At 38.2% G+C, this 18070-nt stretch overlaps 1 protein-coding gene across 3 annotated transcripts in view; it reads right to left on the bottom strand.

The window, feature by feature from the left end:
• Positions 1-318: 318 nt before the first annotated feature.
• The window catches only part of LOC144607816 (26S proteasome non-ATPase regulatory subunit 11), a 52646-nt gene continuing 34894 nt past the window's right edge, over positions 319-18070 (bottom strand). The window contains exons 9-14 of one of the 3 annotated variants that reach the window (XM_078424930.1): positions 17423-17485; positions 15540-15665; positions 12588-12623; positions 9260-9311; positions 8743-8885; positions 319-1223 (exon numbers count right to left, since the gene is read on the bottom strand). In XM_078424930.1, coding sequence (XP_078281056.1) covers positions 8743-8885; positions 9260-9311; positions 12588-12623; positions 15540-15665; positions 17423-17485 — 420 coding nt within the window. In that variant the 3' untranslated portion in view covers positions 319-1223. Of the gene's footprint in view, positions 1224-1310; positions 2045-3116; positions 3622-8742; positions 8886-9259; positions 9312-12587; positions 12624-15539; positions 15666-17422; positions 17486-18070 lie in introns of those variants that run through there. The other 2 variants (XM_078424929.1, XM_078424928.1) reach the window with 2 other exon arrangements.

Genomic DNA, 18070 nt, shown 5'->3' on the forward strand with positions numbered 1-18070 from the left:
GCAATAAGAGGTTGGACAAACCTGGATGGCATTCATTTGGCACAGACTTCCAGTCAGAATAACCACTCTACTCAGGTCTTCTATACTCAAGCTACATTTTGAATCCAATCTACCAAGTCTCCATGAATCCCAGAATGAGTCTCCATGAATGAGTAAAGCCAAAGTATTCCTAAAGGAGATTCATCTACATACAATAGATAGGCCTCAAACTCCCAAATCAAATGAACAAGTACTTAACATACCAGTCATTTATTCAAAGGCTGAGTGAAGCATTACTTAACATTAGATGTAGAGGTCTTCCAAGGCTAGCTCAAGTAGACTGAAAGGAGATTCACCATCATGTTGCCTGGAATGGAGCAGTTCATTTATGGGAAGAGATTAGAGAAAGAAGATCGGTCCTCCCTGGAGCAGAGATAATAGGTGACTTGATCAAGGTATATAAAAATCATAAGTATAGACACGATAGTCTGCAGGAAGCTTTCCCTCCCACAGTTAAATAAAACTAGAAGATATGGATTTATAGTAACGAAGAGATTTAGTGGGGACACGAGGAGGATCTTTTCCATCCAGGGAGTGGCCAAATAGCTAGAATGCACTGCTCGAGTGAGTGAGTGATTGAAGCTCGGTCTGGGACAGCAACTAAATATCAAGATGAGCACTTGAAATGCTTAGGCATAGGAGGCTTTAGACCAAGTACTGCGAGATGGGATTAATACAGGACAGCGTTAAAAGGGAGTGTCCATTGGTCGGTGTGGATGAGTTTGGTTGAATGGTGTAAGATTCTCAAATTCCAAATTTACCTTGGATGAAGGCAAATCATGTGATAAAGACCTATGAATTTCACTAACACTTTAAAAGACGACAACGGAACTGTGGAGAACGATGGTTAGGATACACAACACAAAGATGACCCATTGAAGGCTCTCTTCAAAATAATGCTAGTTTCAATCACCAAGAGTAGCATGCACATGACAACTTTTTAGAAAAAATACTAAAACATTCAATCATCACCCTGTCCAACTCTCACAAAAACGAGAGAAGTAAAAATAAAATTAATACTACAAAACCTTAAGGCAACTTAAGACAGAACAATTTAGTAGCATGGTAGAGGAAAGTCAACTGCCATCCCAAAAGAGAAAAATGGACCTCCTCTGCAGAATGGAAACAGAAGAACTGTTTGGTCAAGAGTACAAGCACGGCATGCTCTCACTTCTGGTTCAAATCTGAAGAAGAAACCATTATTTAGTAATGAGTACACCAACAACTCAATATGAACATCATACAAGTTGCTAGGCATTCAGATAATTAAAAACTCTTAAAATGCACCAGATCAAAGATGGAGTTTATTAATTGTGGAAATGTCAACATCCTCAACATCATCCAATATTTCAGATATAATAAATATATTAAAAGAGGTGCAGTTAATGGAAGAGATCATGCACAAAACCCGCACATTCTAAGTCAGATCAATCAAATGTAGCACCATGAAAACTGCATTCAAGCTTAAAAACCCTCCCAAAAATATAAACAAGATACACCTGCACCAAACTATAAATTACTTGGTGATCACCACACACAGCAAATCATTGAAGCAGCTTTAGCAAACAAAAATCTTTAAAAATCTACTTAATCTTGATTTGTTAAATAACAAATCATTAATCAATTGGATTGGATTATTAAAGAATCAGATACTCCAGTACAAAATTAGCTGTGAAATAACAATAATTTTTCTTTGGGATAATGAAGCTTCTCAAGACAGACACTTCTTATCTCTCCAAACATTACAAATCCATACAATTCCCAGTTATGGTGTGTAAATCTGGAAGCAAGCAAGAGCATTGTGTTTGAGGCACTGAAGTTCAATGTACTTGCTCCTGGTAGTTTTTGGCTAAATATCCTTCTATTCCATTGCGCACTGAGGTGAGGGTCCCATACAAGTAACCACACCACATGCTGCAAGTGAAAATATGGTAGAACTGAATGCCTCTCATGGGAAGGTGCGGAAATGCAGTTTTCCATTTATCTCGTCATTCAGTCAGGAACGCTATAAAGGATTAGAATCAGTTAAAGTTATTGTTAATTTTGCAGAGATTCAGTTTTGAAACGTGGAGCAATCATAGTCACACAAGTGTGCTCCAAAAAGTAAACTGATCAAACTGGCAGTAGTTTGCATGAATTAAAGCAGTTTACATCAAAGCATCAAAAATTACTTATCTCACAGTGGGGAGCAAATCACTTACTGCAATAAAATTACTGAGAAAAAAAACCAAGTCCTTGTTGACGTAACCTTCAGTCATTCAGTGTAACTAACTGGAAACAATTTATCTTTTGCTTTTGACATTACAAAAGCAACCTATTTTATATTAACATAATCCAATTGCATCCACATCTACAGTTAAGACTGCAGAAAGAACATTGTGTTCTGAATCAATCCAGCGGCTTATTAATGAAATCCAGAAATTAATTTTCAGAATCTTATGCAACTGAATACATTTTGTGTTACCATAAATGATTATGGACGAAGGTCCAGTTGCAACTGATTAACATGCAGGTTCTATCATAGCTAATTCCAAAAGGAGCCTAGTGACTCTGCACAATGTCACTAAGTATGTGTCATACTCTAGTGACCATGAAAACTAGGTTTAAATCTACTTCAAATTACTAGCCTTTTAAAAACTTCTGGATCCTTCTTTGAAAATATTCCCTTTCCCCATTTACAAATTTTACTAGCCAAAAGTGGTAGTGAATTCAAAAAGGCGACTCCAGCAGGTTTTTGTGCAAATCTCCTCCTTTAAGATACTGATTTAACATTTGTAACTTAGTTTTATCCAACTCCACACACATTTCAGCGAATAAATTTACAGTGCCAATACTGATGTTCGAAAAGAAATATTCTTTCTCCTCTTCCCCTCCCACCCACCTCCCCAAGAAATTCATTTGCAGAAAATATGTATGCTACCAACAACTCATCTGTAACATTTCTAGTTAAAATATTTAAACATCTATGGAAAAGAGAAGATAATATTCTTTAGTATCCAGGAGTTCCAGTAATGAATTTAGTTTTTGCACTTTTTCTCCTTGCTAACTTAGAATTTTTTTTAAAAAAGCACACACACTTTGAAAAAAAAGTTTTCTTCTTTATTTATGAACTCATCTGAACATCAGATATACCTGATAATTGTTGGTTAGCGAGAACCTTTTGTACATTTGATATTGATGGCAAGAACCAAAACAATGACGGCATGTTTAGGAAACTGTTGGAAAACAAGTCAGGTCAAAAGCAGTGTGATGTCAGCCAGGTCCATAGAGACAGCATGGGTCAATGGTCAACCAAAAACCTCCGGGTCTAACAAAGCAAGGGTTTAGTTGAACCCTCAAGAGAATGACAAGTAGGACAAAATTTGACAAAAGGATTTTTTAAAAATGTCATGCCACCCCCTGACAATCTGCTGGGCAAAGGCTACATCAAACTGGAACAAACTTGTTCTGAACAGAATGAGTTTGACAAGGGATTTAAAAACTTTCAGACTGAAAGTAGGACACACTGAAAAAATCCTAGCATTTCTCCAAGCTCCACTCTCTTCTGTCACACACTCCAACTCTCCGGATCAAAGTCGTTCTCTGTTGAAGGAAAACAAATATCTGAACACATTTTGCTAAAACTGAAGAATAGCTAGTCTGAGAATGAAGGCAAATTTTTTTATAAGTTTGCATAGGTTTTAAAAATCTATGCAATCTTCTACAAAGTACTGAAGGAGCTCTATATCATGATGGACCCAGAACTCATTGAAGTGGAGGGGTGTAAAGGCAAGGCCTCTGTTAAGATTGATCTTTCTGTGTCAGAATAAGAGAGGTGGGGGGGGGGGGGGGGGGTGAAAACACAAGATGAAAGAACTCTATGCCAAGGCTTTACATTGTGGTGCCTGACGAGACCCAAAACGGTAACTATCCATTTTCTCCATGGATGCTGCCTGACCTGTTGAGTTACTCCAGCACTTTGTGTCCTTTTAACTATTTTAGCATTTTTGTCAGGAAAAAAATGGTTTTTTAAATTGATAATTGATACTGTTAATGCCTTTTTGAAATAAATCTATGTATCTATGTAGAACTATGCAAACCGAGTAACCGTTGAATTCAACCGTTGACCCGAAGATTTTAAAAATGTTATCCAAAACTGAATGTTCAGTACAGCAGGTGACATCGACTAAAATATAAATGTGTGGAATGGTTTAGAATAATTTGTGAGCAGGGAGTCTTGAGTTGGAATCTTGTAGGTGTATTATGCATGTGTGCACATACAAGATTCTAACTCAAGAGTCACTGTTCAAACATTTTGCTTAAGATTTGACGATAGCCTGTGTACATGCTCAAATTCAGTTTGAAATTAACAAGCAGGCCCCTGGATCTCGGCAAATGTAATTGCGCATAAAATTGTAATGCTAGACAGAGCGAACAGGAGGGAGGCCATTAACTAATGGACATAGATTTAAGTTTATAGAAAGTATTAAAGGAGAAATAAGTTTTTTTTTCTCCTGCAGATGGCTTTGGAGGAGGCCAAGTCAATGGGTATTTTTAACGCAGAGATTTACACATTTTTGATTAGTAAGGGCGTCAGAGGGTTATGGGGAGAAGGCAGGAGAATAGGGGTTGAGAAGGAAAGATTAGATCATCCATGATTGAATAGCGGAGTGGACGATGGGCTGAACGGCTTATCGTGCTCCTAGAACTTATGAACTTATTTTCACTCAGAATATTACCAGAATTATACTCATAATTAACCCAGCAGGGTTAATAGACGGAGACACAATTAAAAAGTAATGAATAGGCAACTGATGAGCCAGAAACCACAAGACTGCGACCAAGCCAGGAGGCAGAAAAATCTGTTGGCTAGTTTGGACATCGGTCTTTCTCTGCTGTGAATACCAAGGTTGTGGAATATTCTTTCGCTTACCAATAGTTATGAATGGAAATGTCATTGTAGAAACTTGACAGGATAATTACATTTATTTCCAAGGCTTAAAACTATGGATGAGAATCAATGGGCTTTATCATAAAAATAATGTTGATAGTGGTCCACAATATATTTTACAGCTGCCTACGTAAAGACTATCCAAACTTGCTACCGAGTTTGGTAGCAAGTTTGGTAGCATTACTTAAATTTTTAAAGTAAAAACTGTATTTCTTTGTCAGCCAACCGCTACTACAAATGTTGCCGTGGACAATTTTCAGAGCGACAGAGTCATCCAACAAACCCACACCCAAAGTTCAGAGTTAGTTTTTGGTTGAAGACTTCTCCAATTTTAACTAAATCTGTAACGTGTCTTTGAAGTCAGAAAAACCCCCCACAATATCCACTGCCACATAATATTTTCAATTTACTGCCGAGTTCCATGATAATTTAGGTACTAAAATGCAGTTAAAATGATCATTGGAATGCTTGAAAAGGTATTCCATCATATCAGTTTATGCAAACCATTGGTTCAAAACACAAGCTTGGTATAGAATCCAAGCTCAAAAATAAGTTGGTTCGTAGAACTTGAAATTAAAAACTGATAACTGTACTAGTTTCAATTTTCTGCTACATACAACAGTGAGTGAATACTGCAAATGAGTTTTTTTCCCTATATAACATTACAAAGTAATTAGTTCCTGGGCAATAAAACTTAACGATTGGCAGAATTCTGGTAAGATTTGTCCTGAAGCTTTCAACCAAAGAGAGTAGCAATCAACTAAGATCAAATGATTGTATGGCAGAATGGAGCAGCTAGCAGAGCTGTTGTGTGGCATCTGCATGATCTCTCTGTGACTGCATGGGTTTCCCCCACATCCTAAAGACTTGCATTTCGCTGGTCAATTGGCCACTGTAAATTGTCCCGTGTACAGCGAGGAATAGAATCTGGGGGAATTGATGAAAATGTGGGAAGTATTAAAAAAATTGGATTAATGTATGATTAGTGTAAGTGGACAGTTGATGGCCAGTGTGGATTTGGTAGGTCAAAGTGCCCCTTTTTATGCTGTAGCTCTGGCAAAGACAATTTTTTAGGACGGAATAATTTCACAAAAGTTGATAAAAAGTTCATTCAGAAATTCTACAAATAATGGTCAATGTTCTCGATAATATCAACAGAGTAGTCAGTTGATAAGCAGAAGGGAACATAAACAAATATAATTGGGTTTTAATACATGGAGGCTGGTTACTTCAAACAGGAAAAAATATATTTTGCACTACCAAGTAACAATTATTTACAGAAATCATTTTGATGGCCATGAAAATTTAAGTTGGTGGAAAATGGTCACATCATGTTTCCATCTTCGGAATACAAAACAGAAAACTCAAAAGACCAGGCAGAATCTGCGAAAAGAGACATTCGACGTTTCATTCCAGGTTCCTTCACAACCTCTGCAATTTTTTAATTTCCATTTTGGGATTTTGTTTGATCTGTGGAGAAAATATGACTTGTCTACACTAACCAAAAACACTAGAAAACAGTTGACAAAAATATTCTAATGAAAATAAAGAAGAGGAAAAAAACACATCCCTGCACAAGTAGTAAATCAGGTTCTATTTCAGTCAGAATAGGAAAATATGCAAGGATTGTGAATGATTCTAATCACCGATTTCTTCAATCTTCACCGAAGGGGGATATTTTGAAAAAAGGTCAGCGATCATATAAAGCAATCAAATTAATTTACTCTAATGAGCTGTGCATTAACAATGGTCTCCCTTACAAACAAAGTAAGCCACCATTAAAGCCTGGTTTAAAAGTGTACCAATAAACCAGCCATGGGAACATTTTGTGACTTTGAAAATATTTCAGACTTTGAACTGGCCAGGTGATCCAAAGGGGCCCACAATATCAAAAACATAATTTATTTGATGACGATGTTTTTACAATTCCTCATGAATCTAGAATTAGGTGTTTTGCATTCACAAGGCGCATAACTTTTTTTTTTTTTTAAACTAGCAATTCTAATAGAAAAGTAATCTTTGCAATGTTCATTTAATTCAGTACTTAATATGAATAATTTTGCCAGTGAAGGGCCAAATCCAGAAACACAACTACATTGTGTCTTAAAAAGGTTAAATAATTCTTGAAAGCAACACGAGGATTCATCATTAATGGATTTTGATGCTCATCAATTACTTCTCAGCAGACAATAGACAATAGGTGCAGGAGTAGGCCATTCGGCCCTTCGAGCCAGCACTGCCATTCACCATGATCATGGCTGATCATCCATAATCAGTACCCCGTTCCTGCCTTCTCCCCATATCCCTTGACTCCGCTATCATTAAGAGCTCTATCTAGCTCTCTCTTGAAAGCATCCAGGGAATTGGCCTCCACTGCCTTCTGAGACAGAGTTCCACAGCTTCACAACTCTGAGTGAAAAGGTTTTTCCTCATCTCCGTTCTAAATGGCCTACCCCTTATTCTTAAACTGTGGCCCCTGGTTCGGGACTCCCCCAACATCAGGAACATGTTTTCTGCCTCTAATGTGTCCAATCCCTTAATAATCTTATATGTTTCAATAAGATCCCCTCTCATCCTTCTAAATTCCAGAGTATACAAGCCCAGTCGCTCTAGTCTTTCAACATACGAGTCCCGCCATTCCGGGAATTAACCTCGTGAACCTACACTGCACTCCCTCAATAGTAAGAATGTCCTTCCTCAAATTTGGAGACCAAAACTGCACACAATACTCCAGGTGTGGTCTCACTAGGGCCCTGTACAGCTGCAGAAGGACCTCTTTGCTCCTATACTTAACTCCTCTTGTTATGAAGGCCAACATTCCATTAGCTTTCTTCACTGCCTGCTGTGCCTGCATGCTTCCTTTCAGTGACTGATGAACTAGGGCACCCAGATCTCGTTGTACTTCCCCTTTTCCTAACTTGACACCATTCAGATAATAATCTGCCTTCCTGTCCTTACCACCAAAGTGGAACCTCACATTTATCGACATTAAACTGCATCTGCCCACTCACACAACCTGTCCAAGTCACCCTGCATCCTCATAGCATCCACCTCACACTGCCACCCAGCTTTGTCATCTGCAAATTTGCTAATGTTACTTTTAATCCCTTCATCCAAGTCATTAATGTATTTTGTAAATAGCTGCGGTCCCAGCACCGAGCCTTGCGGTACCCCACTAGTCCCTTGCTGGACTTATAGACAATTGAAAGGGAGACAAAGAAGCAAATACCACTCCATGAATTGCAGCTCAGCACCTTTTTTGAGAAGCAAGAAATCTATTGATCATCCAAAACAAGTAGTCATGGAATGAAAATTAAGTGTAATCGCAACAAGGCAAAATAGCAAGCTTTAGATTGACAAAAGGCCAGAACATAGGCTTTAATTTGATTAAGGCAAACAGACAGAAATGTTCTTTATTTTAAAGATTTGAGCTCTGTCTCCATGAAATATAAATCAAAGAAACACCAAATGTGCAGCAATTTGAGAAGTAAAGACCCAAGGTTGGCTTTGATTAGATTTCCTGTGACACAGATCATCGAGGTTGAGACATCTGCACTGCAGTTACTGTTAACCAAATGCGCATTTACATGGAGACAAGTTTGCAAATAATTTCCAAAATAAATGCAAGTACACAAATTTATAATTGAAGTGTCCATACTAATGTCGTCTTGAGTATCAAAGGTTACGGATATTGTCACATGAATGCAGCTGTATCAACTGTCCCCGAATTTTTTTGTTTAGGTACTCTGTTCCTTTCATTACATTACACCTACCTATGTCAGTTTTTTTGCCTTGTTGTAGAGAGAGTCCACTACTTTACTCATATTCTGGATTGTTTCAAGCGCAGTTTCATATGTTTTGTCTACTGGAGGCTCATCAAACACAATGAGGACTCCCTCGCCTTGGTCTAGAATACCTGAAATAAGCATAAGGAAAAGATGCAAGCATAAACCCAGTATGACTAGTTAAACATTTTAATTTTATCATATTTTAATTACTACTGCATAAATGCAGATTTTTTTGTACATCTAAGCAAGCATCAAATAAAATCACAAAAAAAAAAGCTATATTTGACCATGACGTTTACCCACAAGGAAATATACTGTTTCATCAAGATATCCAATTGTAAATGGCTATTGTGGTTAGACTAAGTTGTATCAATTCTATGGAAAATATGTTTGGTTACTGTTTGCAGAGTCAACAATGATTTTTATAAAGACACAAAAAGAACTGTTATAAACTATGATTTAACTTCTCATTTGCTCAGCACTGACACAGCTCTACACTTACCATGAAACTTCTTATCCAAGATCATTTGGGAGAGTTTTCTTTCCACGTCACCCTAAAATAACAGTATGGTGTTAAAATTTAGTTCTATGTTATACTTATCCAGCGACAACCATGATACTTTAGCAAAATTTTCTGGGGTTACAATAAACCCCACAATTCTGCTCTGCATTCCATAAATCATAATTGATCTTTTACTATTCCACTTTCTTCTATCCTCACATCCTTCAGTTCCCTTAATACCCAACGTTGTTCAATCTGCGTTTGAATATACTCAGCGATTGTGCTAGCACACGTTTTTTCCCCCAAATACACAAACTTAAGGATTCACAGCTCTGTTTCTTTCCTTCTTGGTTTAACTGGAATTTTAAATTCAGTCAATAAATCATAAGGACCATTGACAGATTGAGAAGATCAGTAGCTTGATGATAATACTTTTGTTAACTTCATGGGCGGTCAAGTTTTGCAAATGGGACAGAAGTTATTTTCGACCATCAATTCGAAGGATATATAGCCTTTAAATGATTCAAAAGATTTCTACATTATTAAACATGTCTCAACTATATTATCAAAAATCTGTTAGTTTTGTTTAATTTTATGAATTAGCATAAATTGAACAGGTAAGTACAGCACAGGAACAGGTCCACAATGCTTGTGCTGTTGATACTCTATCCTAAAATAAAGATCCAGCTCCTAATATATTTAGGCAAAAATGGAAAACTGATCTGCAAGTGGCTCTATCAAATTTGTGATTTAAACTGTAAGTCAATAACTGGACCACCGGTTATAAATGACACAAACAGTATACAGGTTATACACACTCTCTTGAATTGCAAGGAAATTAATCGTTAATTTGTTATTGAAATGTTTTCCCATTGATTTCTGACGCAGGGCACCTTTATCTCTTTTGAAAGAGTATAGCAGCAAGGACAGGAAGACATAGGCATATCTCATTTGATTTGTTTAAAAATAAAGTGAAAAGCAATTATGAAGTAAGCTGCCACATTATAAAAAATACTTGGGTCAATCTTGCCAAAATTACATCTTTTTCCAGCAGTAATCAATAACAAGACCTTCAGTTCTAGAACAAGAGATAAGAGTTTTATTTTTGAAAGTTGTGCTCACAGGATAAAGGATGTCAGTTAATGCTGAAACTTACTTGTTTTATTGTATCCAGAAAACATTGACAACAGATTAAAATAGAGATCCTAAGATACTGCAAATAATTCTCTTTATTTAATGGTTTTATTACAGGTTCAAATAATTTGTTTAGCGAAGAAATTAGAGTCAGAGTAATACAACACACAAACAAGCCCTTTGGACCAACTTGTTTGTGTTTACCAAGGTAAAACAAGTTCCATTTGCCCACGCTTGGCCCATATCCCATAAACTTTTCCTATCCACTTACCTGTCCAAATGTCTACTAAATGTTATTATACCTGCCTTAACCAAGTTCTCTGGCAACTCATTCCTAATATGCACCATCGCTTGTGTCAGGAAGTTGCCTCTGAGGTCCCTTTTAAATCTTTCCCCTCTCACCATAAACCTATGTCCTCTAGTTTGAGACTACCCTTTCTCTGGGAAAAAGACAATGTATTCACCTCATCTGCTTCCCTCGTGATTTATTCACCTCTATAATATCAACCCTCATATCTTCAATGCTGCAAGGAATAAGGTGTCTTCTCGGGTGATGCTCTGCCAGGCCTGTATTGCAGCCATAGTTAGCTGATGCTTGTTTTGGGGACTAGTCCCCTTCAGTTTTCTCTTCAGCATATAAAAGGCATGCTCAATTGGGTTCAGATCGGGTGATTGACTTGGCCACTCAAGAATTTACCATTTTTTTAGCTTTGAAAAACTCCTTTGTTGCTTTAGCAGTATGTTTGGGATCATTGACTTGCTGTAGAATGAACTGCCGGCCAATTAGTTTTGAGGCATTTGTTTGAACTTGAGCAAATTGGATGTGTCTATACACTTCAAAATTCATTATGCTACTACCATCAGCAATTATATCATCAATGACGATAAGTGAGACTGTACCTACAGCAGCCATACATGCCCAGGCCATAACACCCCCACCACCGTGTTTCACAGATTAGGTGGTATGCTTTGGATCTTGGGCATTTCCTTCTCTCCTCCATACTTTGCACTTGCCATCACTTTGATATAAGTTAATCTTTGTCTCATCTATCCACAAGACCTTTTTCCAGAACTGTGATTGCTCTTTTAAGTACTTCTTGGCAAACTGTAACCTGACCAATCTATTTTTGCAGCTAACCAGTGATTTGCATCTTGTAGTGTAGCCTCTGTATTTCTGTTCATGAAGTCTTCTGGTGCTAATGGAAGATGTTTAATTGAAATCGGTGTTATATTTTAAAAGTTATTCAGATTTTAGAGTCTAAATCTATCTCCTAGGGAGGGAGGGGTCGAGGAGAGAGGATAAGGGGGGTTGAGGGGGATGGATTGGGGGGAGGGGATTGGGGGGAGGGGAAGGGGGGTTGGGAGGGAGGGAGGGGGGAAGAGGGGAGGGGGGAGATGGGAGATGGGGAGAGGAGAGGAGGAGTGAGGGGGAGGGGAGGGGGGAGTGAGGGGGAGGGCAGGGGGGGGGAGGGGAGGGAGGAGAGGATGCTGCACCAATGCAGGAGAGGCTTGGGCCCAACAGGTCCACTTGGTCTAGTAGTCCTCTAAAATTGCCAGCTTTGTCCTTCACCCCATCAGTACTACAATGCCCCTTGCTATCGAACTTTTAAAACCATTCCATCTAGCCTCACTAGACGATCCCTCAAGACAATCCTCCCCAAACACGTTTTTATGTCCACCCTCATCAAAAAGGCAACTGCACCGCCCTCTCTTATCCATGCCTCTATCACACCTAGAGCATCTGTACCCTAGAATACTGAGCTATCAGTCCTGTTCTTCACCCAGCCAGGTTTCTGTTATGGCTATAATATCCCAGCCCCCTGAGCCAGTCCACTTCTTGAGTTCATCTGCCTTTCCTGTTAAGTCTCTTGCATCAAAATAAATGCAACTTAAACCACTGCACTTCCCTCTCTCTTTGATGGCCCGTCTACTAAACTTGCTCTCGTTCACCACAGTATTTGTCCCCAGCTTCTTGTTTGCTCATTTCTGCCCGGAGACAGATAAAACCCAAAGCAGTGGACTGAAATTTTTACCAGGATTATGTATGCAAACCTGGATTGGAACTGGAGTGCTCATTCCTCCTAGCAAAGAATGATACTAAGTAAAGAAAAATTGCATTTTTAAAAATTAGTGTCAGATGAACAACAACATACATATCTTTCTCTGCAATGTTTAAGTATTGGTTATCACTTACCTTGGATAGTTTTATAATGCCTGCTATGTGCTCTATCTGTAAGATAAAGAAATAACATTTTCTCAGGTTGTCATTCAAAAGGCTGGGCTAGGAAAACCCCCCAGCTTGTAGCCATTTTACTAATTAGCACAATTTTATCTGCACAGTATAATCAAATGTATCTTTTCACTGAACATTGATGATATTGCCATACAATTTTAATAGTCAAACAGCAGACATAATCAATGACAATTCAAATATTTTAATTGCTAAAAAACATTTATTCTTGGGTAACATCTTAATAAAAGCTGTTGATCTTTGTCTTAAGTATAGTCTTAAGGTGAGTGTCCACAGCCCTCATGGAATGAGAATTTCAAAGTTAACCACGTTCTTGATGATGATATTTCTTCTAATTTTTGTCCTGAATATACAACCTTTACCTTTAGACTATAAACCCCCTAGCTCGAGACACCCTATGGAATGAAATGTAAAATGCCATACATATTTTTTCAAAAGACTCAAAATACTGGAGTAACTCAGTGGGTCTGCCATCATCTCTGGAAAACATGGATAGGTAACATTTCAGGTGAGCACCCTTCTTCAGACTAATTCTTCAGGTCAAAAATATTTTGTACACTTCAGTGAGATCACCTCTATCTTAATATCTTAATACAAATGCACCATTCCAAAAATTAGTTTGGTGAACTAGTTTGGCTGCACTTAATTGCAATAATTTTTTTTCTCGGGTAGGGAGACTTGATATGTATGAAGTATGTCAGATTGCGGTCTCTGAAGTACCATATATAATTTGAGCAAGACATTGCTAATCTATTGAAATATAATGCCTATTCTATTGACATATAATGCATCATATGTGAATTTATACACTAGTTAGGAAATCCTCCTGCTAATAATCATTTTTATGATGACCAGGTGGGTTCATCTGTCTCTTCACAATTTGGGCATACCAAAATATTTCCTCTCCAAGCTGTCTGGTCAATAAGTAGCTGCCATTATTAGTACTTAATGCTGATGATGTTTCATGGGTGGAACACTTCAGGAGTCAACCACCAAATAGAGAATTTCATGTAGAAGTAGTAAGAATGTTCTATTTTGCATTTAAAAAGCATAAACAATGCTCAGGGAGGGGGAAAGTTGGCCTTTACTGAACATATATTTCAATATAATAGCATTGTCTTGCTCAAATTATATATGGTACCTCAGAGACCACAATCTGACATACTGCATACTTATCAAGTCTGCCTACCCGAGAAAAAAAATTCTTGCAATTAAGCGCAGTCAAACTAGTTCACCAAACTAATTTTTGGAATGGTGCATTTGTATTAAGATAGAGGTGATCTCACTGAAGTGTACAAAATATTTTTGACCTGAAGAATTAGTCTGAAGAAGGGTCCTCACCTGAAATGTCACCTATCCATGTTTTCTAGAGATGATGGCAGACCCACTGAGTTACTCCAGTATTTTGAGTCTTTTGAAAAAATATGTATGGCATTTGACCATTCATTCCATATGGTGTCTAGAGCTAGGGGGGTTTATAGTCTAAAGGTAAGATTGTATATTCAGGACAAAAAAATGAGAAGAAATTCCATCATCAAGAAGGTGGTTAACTTTGAAATTCTCATTCCATGAGGGCTATGGACACTCACCTCAAGACCGTGAAGGGCGGCATGGTGGCGCAGCGGTAGAGTTGCTGCCTTACAGCGAATACAACGCCGGAGACTCAGGTTCGATCCTGACTACGGGCGCTGTCTGTACGGAGTTTGTACGTTCTCCCCGTGACCTGCGTGGGTTTTCTCCGAGATCTTCGGTTTCCTCCCACACTCCAAAGACGTACAGGTATGTAGGTTAATTGACTGGGTAATATGTAAAAATTGTCCCTAGTGTGTGTAGGTTAGTGTTAGTGTGCGGGGATCGCTGGGCGGCGCGGACTCGGTGGGCCGTAGGGGCTGTTTCCGCGCTGTATCTCTAAATCTAAAAAAAAAATCTATACTTAAGACAAAGATCAACAGCTTTTTATTAAGATGTTAAGCAAACAATAAGAGTTTGTCCAAGAAAATAATGCCAAGGTAAAAGATTAGCCAATGATTTAAATGAATGATAAAGCAGGCCGTCTCCTATTTCTACTACTTATGCTCTTATTCATGTCACTACCTCAAATTGCTGAAGGAATTTCAAAAATTTGCAGTCGAGTTGCAGGCAGACAGGCAAAATTACTGACTGCGAAAACTTGCATCAGTCACTGGACTTACTTGTTTCCAGGATGGTGGGAAAACAACTTAATCTACCAAAATACCCTGTAAATTTCCAAAAAGATCAACATGATTCCAAATTGTGTCTGTGGAGTTTTTAATCTGAGTAACTAATGAACAATTTGTTAGATCTCTTGGTACACTGCAGTTTATTGTTCCAAGCCAAGGCACGATTGGTTTGGCTTGTGAAATCTGTTGTGGAAATAGGGACACACAAGGTCTGGAATTAATTGTGTAGAGGGTCATGTAAGAACAAAGATGAAATGAATCCGAATCCAGGGATCAGAGACTGAGGAGCAGCGGCCTCGGAGAGCTTAACAGTTACTGAGCTAGGAAACTACACGTCAACCCCGAGAATCCGCAGCAAAGATCGAGTGAAGAGGAAAACCTACCCTAAGAACTGTGCATCGGGCCAACCGTTTGAGTTGTAAATGTGCAGATGTGAACATTGTGTCAGAGTGTGTGTTAAAGGGGCATGCGGTTCAGACTGATGTCACTGAGTTTACAAACCAATCCCTATATTTAAGTTTTCGATATCAGTCCACTGCAAAATAAACCATAAATATCAACTTGTGCAATACTGACGAGTCAATATTGCAGTGCCTCAAAAGCCAATTAAAATTGATTTCAGGAGGGATTCCAAACCTGATATGCATACAATACTATGGAATCTATATTTCATTCCCACTTCTTGCAATTCTACCTGAACTCTGGAGAAAGGCTCAATCACTCTGATAAGATTCTGCTCCAGTAAGTTATCATATAGTTTTGCCAAATGCGTGGTTATAATTGGATCATCTCGTAGTTCTGCTTGGAAATCTGTTAAAGCCTGCAAATCAAAAAGACACTTACAGTAGTCAGTACACACCAACTGTAAAATTAATATTCACAACAAGCAAATTTGAAGTTCCTACTTTTCTTTTGCAAGATAGCATTTAAAGAAATTAAATCCGTTAAGTTAGAACAAAACATTTTCTTTTTAACCTATCATTTTACAGATGCTTGTTATCTGTGGGGAAGAGTCATAATTGTGTTGTTTGGATGGATATTCTCTACATCATGAATGCTTCAAACATCTATCTAGTTAATTCATACATACTCTTTCCCCATATTTAAATGCAAAACCATTTGACATATTTACCCAATTCCACCACAGTGCACATTTTTCAAACCCACAACCACCAGATGATGGGATAATTAACTGTGATTAATGAAAGCAGTAATATTTTAAACAAAACATGACATATTTCACATTGTGATTGGAAAAAGAACCAAAAATGAAATAAGAATTTTACAAGGAGAGGATTCGTGTTTATGGTCACAAATGTACTGCCAGGAGTAGACGTGGAGGCAAATTCAATTGTAGCATTCGGAAAGGCAGTGACAAGTATCAAAATGGAAAAAATATGCAGGGATATGACTTAAGGGTGGGGGAATGGATACTGGTCTTGCATATTATTGGTATGGACTTAATGATCACAGAATAACTTTTATTGATCATCTCAGAGACCATGTAGTCGATAAACCTTCTGCACACTGTCCAACCTTCACTACCATGGAATGGCATTCAGCTGCTGTCAAACTAGTGATCCGTGCATGTCTGATGCAAGTTTCTGCGCTTTGTAATCCACCTCTCCATTTTTAGGAACTGCATTTTAGTCCATCCTGTCCTGTGTTATTGTGAGGCTGGAGCAATTAGGCTTGTATACATGGAATTTAGAAGGATGAGGGGGGATCTTATTGAAACATATAAGATAATTAGGGGATTGGACACATTAGAGGCAGGAAACATGTTCCCAATGTTGGGAGAGTCCAGAACAAGGAGCCACAGTTTAAGAATAAGGGGTAGGCCATTTAGAACGGAGATGAGGAAGAACTTTTTCAGTCAGAGAGTGGTGAAGGTGTGGAATTCTCTGCCTCAGAAGGCAGTGGAGGCCAGTTCGTTGGATGCTTTCAAGAGAGCTGGATAGAGCTCTTAAGGATAGCGGAGTGAGGGGGTATGGGGAGAAGGCAGGAACGGGGTACTGATTGAGAGTGATCAGCCATGATTGCATTGAATGGCGGTGCTGGCTCGAAGGGCTGAATGGCCTACTCCTGCACCTATTGTCTATTGAGTAGTTTTGGGCCCCATATTTGAGGAAAGATGTGCTACGGAGTGTTTGATGGCCCTGGGCCTGTGCTTGCTGGAGTTTAGAAGGTTGAGGGCAATCTCATTGAAGCCTACCAAATAATGAAAGGATATAGTGGATGCGGAGACGATGTCTAGGACCAGAGGGCACAGTCTCAGAATAAAAGGACATAGCTTTAAAAAGATGAGGTGGTGAATCTGTGGATTTCATTGCTACAGACGACAGTGGAAGCCAAGCCATTGCGTATTTTTAAAACAGAGATTGAAAGATTCTTGATTAGTAAGGGTGTCAAAAGGTTTACAGGGAGAAGGCAGGAGAATAGGGTCAGGGGGGAAAAATTGTTCAGCCATGAACGAATGGTGGAACAGACTCGATGGGCTGAACGGTTAATTCTGCTACATCTTATGGTTAATACTGACAGATAGTGAAATATCTTATTACCTTTTAGTCAGCCTACCTTTTCAAAATCTGCCAGAGACCGATTCTTGCTTGCTCGAGCTACACATTTTAGTGAATCAGTCTGAAGATAAATTAAAAGATAATCATTAGTCAAAGCAAAATAAATAAAATATGGGGATATTAAAAAAAACTATATTTTACGACCATCCATGTGCATTTTTGTACAAAATATTAACTATTTCAAGCTTGTTCTGCATCTAAACTGTACTTTAAGACCAAGAACGTACTCTCTTTCTCAGTTCAATATCCTGAATGTTCAATCCATGCATTGACATTATTTTATTCTTTCTTGTTGTTATTTGTTAAGTGAGAAACTATTCAAACTTTCTTGAAATTCAAGTTGTGTAATTTGTTTCTCAGCCTCCAGTCACATCTACATAGTTAAACATGCTTTATGCTGGAAAAGGAAATAGCCAGAAAACTGTTCATTTTACTTCATATTCACATTTTACTTCATATTCACATGCTGAAACCCATAAAATTAGTCAGACAAGCCACCTAGCAAATGTTTGTTGAGAATTCCACCTTATATCTGCAAATATAATAAGCCATGGTTACCCATTAAAGTTGATCCTCAAATATTAAACCATTTTTTTCCCGGCTCATTGGAAATGGAGACAGGATATTAATGTATCTGTGGGAAACA

The sequence above is a fragment of the Rhinoraja longicauda genome, chromosome 29, assembly GCF_053455715.1.
Source record: "Rhinoraja longicauda isolate Sanriku21f chromosome 29, sRhiLon1.1, whole genome shotgun sequence".
Classification (NCBI taxonomy): Eukaryota; Metazoa; Chordata; class Chondrichthyes; order Rajiformes; family Arhynchobatidae; genus Rhinoraja; species Rhinoraja longicauda.